Here is an 8317-nt window from a genome sequence, read left to right on the forward strand (position 1 = left end):
AGGCTGGAGACCTGGGATGAGGAGGTGGGGGAGGGAGGTCTGGGCCTTCGAAGGTCTGGGGTGCTTAGGCCTTGGCCCTGAGGGGACAGGGCCTGAGTGTAGGTCTTGCAAAGGGGGTTCCCTTACCTTACCTGGGGGGATCTCCATACAGTGAGGGGACTAGGCCTGGTGTTCAGGGCTAGTGATGGAGTGGGGGGTTTCCCTGACCATGAGGGCCTGGTGTGCGGGTCTTCCAATGGGGCATTCTTGACTGGCTTGTCATTTGCCCCTGGACCTAGGTTCAAAAATCCAGGCTCTGTCATTGCAGAGCCTGGACCTCTATGGGGATGTATGAGGGTAAGAGGGACACAGGTTGGGGGTCCTGTAGCCAGGAGCCCAGAAGACCTGGGGGATAGAGTGATGGCCTTATCCTAACATACCCTGGAGACAGGGTGGAACTTGGCAGGCAGATGAGAGAGTGCCTGTTGGGCGGCTGTGAGGTAACTGGGTTTGACCAATATCTACGTAGGGATACCAAGGATTCTGGATGGATGGGTAAGCCCAACGGAGCTGCTGGTCAGTGTGCTTATGTCCACTGAGGAACTGAGGGGTCACCCAGAAATACCTGGTACATGCATGTTCAGGAGGTGTTTGAAGATCTGAGAGGATGGCTGAGGGGCAGCAGTGAAGGACGGCACCGGGGATGGGGGTGGGGAACCAGCACCAGGTTCTGAGGCATGTGGAGGCGGAAGGGATCCAGGTCTGTTCTATGCAGGGCCCAACATAGGGTGCGGATGTTGCGGGTTGGACGTGAAGGCCCCACTGAGGTTCCGGCACTCCAGACTGCCCAGACAGGATGGCCTTAGCTTTCCCTTACCAGGACTCCATCACTGCCCCCAGGCAAATATCCCCCGCCTCAGTTTCTCCCACCCCCACCTCTGGCTCCCCCACCCAACCAGGGGGCGGGGCCAGAGGTCAAGGCTAGTGGGTGGGATTGGGGAGGGAGAGAGGGAGGGAGAGAGGTGTTCTGCAGTCCCTTGGCGAGCTCTCCTTCCATCAGGCCCCCGGCTTGGGGTGCCTGCCTTCCCCATGGCCGGCCACCTGGCTTCGGACTTCCCCTTCTCGCCCCCACCTGGTGGTGGGGGCGACGGGACAGGAGGGCTGGAGCCGGGCTGGGTGGACCCTCGGACCTGGCTAAGCTTCCAAGGCTCTCCGGGTGGGCCTGGAATTGGGCCTACAGTTGGGCCAGGCTCAGAGGTGTGGGGGATCTCCCCATGTCCTCCACCTTATGAGTTCTGTGGAGGGATGGCATACTGTGGACCTCAGGTTGGAGTAGGCCTAGTGCCCCAAGTCGGCCTGGAGACCTTGCAGCCGGAGGGCCAGGCAGGAGCCGGAGTGGAGAACAAGTCGGAGGGGGCCTCCCCTGGGCCCTGCACTGCCCTTCCAGGTGCCGTGAAGCTGGAGAAGGAGAAGGTGGAGCCAACCGCAGAGGAGGTGAGTGAGACGGGCCTGGGACCACGGAGGGGATGTGGTTGGGTGGCTGGGCAGCAGTGAGGGGAAATGGTCACCTGCCACTGCCTGGGCCTGGAAACTGAGGGAGCCTGCTGGACAGCCAGCTCGCAGACCAGGAGGTGTGGGGGCTGTAGGTGCCCCTGGGAGGCCGGGCACGGTGGGAACAGGGAGCGCAAGGTGGCCTGGATTGCTCCTGCCTGGCCCTTGTCATGTAGGCAGGTCTCTCCCACTTAGGCCTGACCAGTGTCTCGGACCTTTGCTTAGTAGCTGCCCTGCTTGGCTCCAGCCATTGGGAGGTTGAGGACCTTCTCCCACCTTAACCCTTAAGAAACTTTGATCCCTGTTGGACCCAGGATCTTGGCCTTTGGGTTAAACATGGCCGGAGGGTAGAAGCACTGCTTATCCCTGGGTTATTGTTTCTAGAAGGCTTGGGTGTGTCTGGTTACTGATAGGCACTCCTGTTTGGGCTGCTGTGGAGGTGTGGAGTCGGGTTCACCTCCAGTCAAGTATAGGGCCTGTCTGTCCTTTGCCTCAGACCGGTGAGTCGTCATTATATTAAGTAGAACCCTTGAAGGGAGTTGGAGGCGCTGATTCGATAGATTTCAGCCTCACTTCCTTAAGTTGTAAACAAGAAAAAGAGACACGGGTAGGAGACATTATGTTCAGGCTATCTTTGGGCCATCTGTAAGTGTGCAGGGCTGGCTGAGAGGCCGATAGCCTCCCGCCCTGCCGGGGACTATTACAGAGGTGTGCGCCAGTCCTCAGAAGCAAGTATAAGTGATTAGCAGTCAAGAGTGAATGTGTGAGTGGACCCAGATGTGGTCCAGTGGCCCTGGTCTCTGCAGCAGGTGACTGGTGGTTAATGGCTGCATTTGGGGTCCCCTCCTTAAGTGCCTGGCTGTGTGCTTAGTTTATCTCACATCCCCTTACCTACACCCCCTAGGAAGGCATTAGTAGTTTTTAATCTCAGAGGTCTTAATGGCTTACCAAAGCAAGCACTTGAACTGTGGTTTACCTCACTCCAAATCCCCAAAATAGGATTTGGAAAAGCTGAGGGGGCAGTTGAGGCCACTTGCAGGTTTTAGTCTTTGGGTGAGAAGTTGGATGAAGATTGGTCTGTTTGAAGTTGATAAGATCCCTCCAGTGAATCACCTTCCGGAAGAATCCTGGGATTGTGTGCTCGCTGGCTCCTAGGCCGGTCCACCTTTCTGGAGCACCCAGGGCTCAGTCCTGTGGCCTCTGCTCCATCTACCCTCTCCTGCCTCTCACTCACACTCAAGCCTCACTGCCCTTCTCCATTAGGTTTAGCCTGAAATGCCTCTGCCCCCTGGGCTCAAGGTAGAACCAGCCATTTTTGTGCCTTTCACATCTTGTGTCTGCTCCCTGGGAGGTTATCTTTACCTACCATCCTTCAATCCACCAGGCCCTACCCGGCTGGTCCCCCACCGCCCACAGGCTTGAGGACGCAACCTTGGTCACACCTCCTGCTCTCCAGCTCTGATGCCAATACATCAATCAGAATCCATGTTTTCTTTTTTTCCTTAACATTTCTTTATTTGCGTCTTCGAACTTGCTACAGTGCACCTGTGGGGGGCTCAGGACAGCTTGTGGGATTGTGTAGTTTCTGGAGATTGAACTCAGGATGTGAGGCTTGGGCAATAAGCGCCTTTACCTGCTGAGCCCGGATCATGTTTTAAAATCTGAGGCAGATGATTCCATTTGGCAAGCCCGGGGCGTCTGTCTACTACCCGAGCTTATCTAACTCAATCGCCACCCCCAGCCTTCGGTCCTGCCCTGCTGTATTCCGGTGCCCTCCTTGGCTTTTTCCCATAGCACATCTGTTCTGCAGGACAGCAGGAGTGTGTGGCACAGGTTGGAAGGTCAGCTCCGTGGGTCAGGCATGTCCACTTTGCGTGGTCTGTGGTTTATAGAAGGTGTTCAGAAAAAGACTGAGCTGGGTGGTAGATGCCGGTGATCTCATCTCTTGAGAGATTGGGACCAGGTGGATCTGGAGTTGGAGGTCATCTACCTAGTGAGACTTGGTTTCGACCCCCCCCCCCAAGCTCCCCAAAAAGCCATGCCTCCAATGACACTGGCTACTGTGGATGTGCAGTGTCATAGTTTGGGGCCCTCAAAACAATCTGGGGAGAGTGCATTGAACTTAGAATCAACTAGAGAGGTTCTCTAAAATTCTCTGTTTTCAGATAGGAATTCTCTGTGTATCCCTGGCTGGCCTGGAACTCACTATGTTGAGCGGGCTGGCCTCGGATTCAGAGTGATCCTCCTGCCTCTGCTTCCTGAATGCTGAGAGTACAGCTTCCTCCCACCATACCTGGCTGCTTCTCTAGTCTGAAAACTTACACTGGGGTAATTCAGTCAATGGGGCTGTTTTGAGTACTTTGGGGCAATACCAGACAGGTGTTCTCAGGCCTGAAGTTCTGGGCCTACTGCTTGTGCCATTTGGGGGTGGGGGCGGACCTGTCCCTTGTCACCTAAGGGAACAAGTGGACACCATGTATGAACAGGCCATTTTCAGTGAGGCTGAGACACCCCCACAGAGCACTCCTGGGGACCACAAGTCACATTCTTTTGCTCCCGTATGAGGTGGAGGCTGATAGCTGGTTCCTCACAAGTCCTGTCTTCCTCACAGTCCCAGGACATGAAAGCTTTGCAGAAGGAATTGGAGCAGTTCGCCAAGCTGCTGAAGCAGAAGAGGATCACGCTGGGGTACACCCAGGCTGATGTGGGGCTCACCCTGGGCGTTCTCTTTGGTGGGTCTCCCTCAATGTTGTACACCCTGCCCCCTTCCCAGCCACCACAGCTCTTCACGTAGGACTGAGGGGAGGGCGGTTCAGTAGGACTGAGGGGAGGGCCGTTCGGGGGCTCCCCTTCCCCCACGGTGGATAGGGGTTGTGAGAAGGCAGTTGGCTTGAGCTGCCCGTGGGAAAGGTGACAGCTGGCTTGTGAGGAGATGGGCAGCGAGACCTGGGTGCTGCCTGACTTCACGGTGCCTGGTCTCCCTCAGGAAAGGTGTTCAGCCAGACGACCATCTGCCGCTTTGAGGCTCTGCAGCTCAGTTTCAAGAACATGTGTAAGCTGCGGCCCCTGCTGCAGAAGTGGGTGGAGGAAGCTGATAATGAGAACCTTCAGGAGGTGAGGGTCTGCGGGTCTACCTGGCACAGCTCCGTACCTCCTTTCCATCTGTCTTGAAGCTCTCCCTTGTCCACTTGCAGACAGACGTTATCTGTATCGTGGGTATTTTTTTGGTGCTGGGGATCGGCCCCAAGGCCTTAGCATAGGTAAGCTCACGTTCTCCCACTCACCCACCAGCACAGGGTAGTGGATCAAGCAGGACGGACTGTGATCCCTCAGTTGCGCTAAGGAGATTCTGAGCCCCAGGCCAACCCCACCCCTTCTAAGGTTCTCCTTTATTGTAACTATCCCCAGCTCTGGGGGCACATCCAGTCAACACTTTTCTTTAAGTTTGCTCACAGTCCTGACACCAAAGCCTGTCCTTGTGAACCTCTCCCCTTACCCAGATATGCAAAGCGGAGACCCTGGTGCAGGCCCGCAAGAGGAAGCGAACTAGCATCGAGAACCGCGTGCGGGGGAACCTGGAGAGCCTGTTTCTGCAGTGCCCGAAGCCCACCCTGCAGCAGATCAGCCTCATCGCCGAGCAGCTTGGGCTGGAGAAGGACGTGAGTGCGCACAGCCCTGATGCCCTGTGACCCCGTCCCCCAGCCCCCACGGCCTCAACCCTTTCCCCGCCCGCCTTCCAGCCTCCGCAGCCTATGGTCTAACCTCACTCTCCCCCTTATCCGTCCCAGGTGGTCCGAGTGTGGTTCTGTAACCGGCGCCAGAAGGGCAAACGATCCAGCGTTGACTCCTCCCAGCGAGAGGAGTATGAGGCTTCGGGCTCTCCTTTCCCAGGGGGGCCTGTATCCTTTCCTCTGCCCCCAGGGCCCCATTTTGGTACCCCAGGCTATGGGAGTCCCCACTTCACCACACTCTACTCTCCCGTCCCTTTTCCTGAGGGTGAAGCCTTTCCCCCGGTCCCTGTCACCTCTCTGGGCTCTCCGATGCATCTCAAACTGAGACGCCTGCCCCACTGTAGTTTAGGGGATTAGATTCTTTATTTGCTAAGGAAGGATTGAGAGCACATGGGGTGGGGCAGGAAGTGTTGGGGGTGGTTGGAGGGAAGATGACGTTCAACGGTGCTCTTGCTGCACATCAATCATCACTCTCTTGAATAAAGAAGTCTGGGACACAGTAGATAGCTAACTTTGTCTATGGGTTTTCTTTATTTTGTTCTTTTTGAGACAAGGTCTCCCTGCAGCCCCAGCTGGCCTGAAATTCAGAGATCGCCTGCCACTGCCTCTGCTGGGACTAAGGTGTGTGGTACCACGCTGGTGGTTTTTCTTCTTTAGTTAGTACAGACGGCCTGGGACAGAGGAACCCCGTGGTGGACAAAGGCAGCTCTTAAACCACATGGTAAGATTGACTGGGGCGGAGGTTTGAGACAGGGTCTCCCTGTAGCCCCAGTTGTAGACCAGGCTGCCCTTGAACTCTGAGAAATCTGCTTGCCTCTGCCTCCGGAGTGCTGGGATTAAAGGCATGCACCACCACACCCTGCTGATTTATTTGATTAGGATCTCTCTGTAGCCCCAGCTGGCCTGGAACTATGTAGAACAGGCTGGCCACATCTCACAGAACTGTCTGCCTCAGAGTGCTGGGATTAAAGGCATGCACCACTAGGCCAGGCATCTATTTAAAAAAAATTATATGTATGTGAATGTGTCTGGGGGAGGAGGGTATTGGATCCCTTGGAGCTAGAAGCAGTTGTGTGCTGCCTTATGTGGGTGCTGGGAACCAAACTTAGGTCTTCTTTAAGAGCAGCAGGTTTACACTAAGAAACCAAGTCTTGAGGTAGTATTTCTGCTGTGTAGTCCCCACAAACTTTGTGGTTTAAAAACATATTTTTTAGGTTGAGAATTGAGTGGAAACTGCTTGAGGGCTACATGACTGGAGGTCAGAGGATGACAACTTGTAGAAGTTGGTCTCTCCTTCCATCACGTGGATCCCAGGATTGAACTCTGGTCATCAGGCTTGGTGGCTAGAGCTTTACCTGCCTTGTGCATCTCACTGGCCCCTAGCCTGTCCTTTCTTGACACCGAGGTCCAGTTAGTTTCTCATTTAGATTTTGCATATCCTGTCCAGGAGTGACTCACCAGATACCCTCATCTTATTCCTGGCTCTGTCTTCTAGATCAACTATTTTTTTCTTAAATATATTTTTACTGCTGGGCGTGGTGGCCGCACGCCTTTAATCCCAGCACTCAGGAGGCAGAGGCAGGCGGATCTCTGCGAGTTCAAGGCCAGCCTGGTCTACATAGTGAGTTCTAGGACAGCTGGGACTACAGGGAGACCATCTCAAAAAGACCAAAAAAAAATTTTTTTTTACTGAATTTTTGTGGGTTCCCTACAATAATTCTTAATATTTAGTCCCCTCTTCCCTAATTGCACCCACCCCCATAGCTCACCCACAGGACTTCATGCATTTTGTCATATATGTTAAGGCCTATCTAGTCAAGTTTGTATACCCAGATGTCTCTCGATGTGAGTTCATCCACTGGAGCCTATTCAGTCTATCATCTCTCCCTCATCCAGCAGTGATCAGCTGCCAATAGTTCCTTGACTAAAGTTGGGACCTCCTGCTCATTTCCCCAGTTCTATGCTGGTTTTTGTCTGATTTGAGGGTCTTGTGCATCCTGTCACCACTGTTGTAAGTTCATGTGAGCAAGGTCCCAGGAGCCTGTAAGACTTCCTTGTGGTCATATATCATCCCTGGCTCTTAGAATCTTTCCATCCCTGTGTGAGTTTTTTTAATGTGGTGAAAACATGGGTTGGAAACCTAGGAAGGAGGGGGTTGGACCTGCAAGTTAGAACAGGTCAAGGTCAGGCTTTCCTAATAACTATGGGAAGGATGCGTGCTTTGGGTGTATGTTGGCTTGTTATGAGGCCCATGAATGATCATGTCTGTCCTAGCAGCATGGGTTAGTAGTTGTGCTTACATCAGGCTGCATCTGTATCCTGGTAAACTGTAAAACTGCTACGATCTTTGTGAACTTCACCAAAGCTAAGTGACCTTATTTAGTATAAGAAGATGGGTTTCACTTTAAACCTGAAAGCTTGACCTGGGTTTTGATTTTGGGGGAGATCCTACCTCATCCCATATAACTACAGGAAAACCAGCAGGTTCACAGTCTCTGGTCATCTTACCCACCTTTCACCTAAAAATCTGAGTTCATCCCTAGACCTCACCAAGTCTAGTCTCCCATGGTTTGGAAAGTAGAACATCAGACCCGTAAGAGTAAATACCCAGGCATGGGGGAACAATTCTTTATTTGGAAATAAAAAGCAAAGCTCCCAAAAGCCAGATCAGTGAGTTCATGGGCAATGGGCAGGCCTAGCCATGGTATTAGGAAGTTTGGGGTCTCTGCCCTGGGATGCCTTAGCTGAGGTCATTTAAGACCATTAATGGGGTGGGGGGTGGGGCATGTAGGTCAGTGGCAGAACACTTGCTTAGCACACTGGCTTCAGCAAAAGTAGAGACATCAAGCACTCCTTACATCTAAAGATAGGACCACAGATACTCTGGTATCCATGGCAACAAGGCTCACTGGTAATTTGATGGAGGCAGCAGCATTTTGGCAAGAAGCTGTCTTCTGTCATCTGAGTCACGAGTGCTCTGGCCCTGAGTCCACAGCAATGGCCCTTTCCCTGTGGTCATTCACTCCTGTGGAGGGAAGAAGCAATTCTTAAAATCC

The 8317-nt window shown here is 53.5% G+C and overlaps 2 protein-coding genes across 3 annotated transcripts in view; one reads left to right on the forward strand and one right to left on the reverse strand.

The window, feature by feature from the left end:
- The first annotated feature begins 1020 nt into the window (after positions 1-1020).
- Pou5f1 (POU class 5 homeobox 1) lies at positions 1021-5618 on the forward strand. The gene is made up of 5 exons (XM_008840327.1): positions 1021-1473; positions 4142-4262; positions 4517-4644; positions 5031-5189; positions 5319-5618. The coding sequence occupies exons 1-5, from the start codon at positions 1069-1071 to the stop codon at positions 5616-5618; spliced, it is 1113 nt and encodes a 370-aa protein (XP_008838549.1). The 5' UTR covers positions 1021-1068.
- A 2257-nt stretch (positions 5619-7875) lies between these two features.
- The window catches only part of Tcf19 (transcription factor 19), a 4031-nt gene continuing 3589 nt past the window's right edge, over positions 7876-8317 (reverse strand). For both annotated transcript variants that reach the window (XM_008840317.2, XM_017799926.2), the window contains one exon: positions 7876-8286. In XM_008840317.2, coding sequence (XP_008838539.1) covers positions 8277-8286 — 10 coding nt within the window. In that variant the 3' untranslated portion in view covers positions 7876-8276. The remainder of the gene's footprint in view (positions 8287-8317) is intronic.

The sequence above is a fragment of the Nannospalax galili genome, unplaced genomic scaffold, assembly GCF_000622305.1.
Source record: "Nannospalax galili isolate Female #2095 unplaced genomic scaffold, S.galili_v1.0 scaffold401, whole genome shotgun sequence".
Lineage (NCBI taxonomy): Eukaryota > Metazoa > Chordata > Mammalia > Rodentia > Spalacidae > Nannospalax > Nannospalax galili.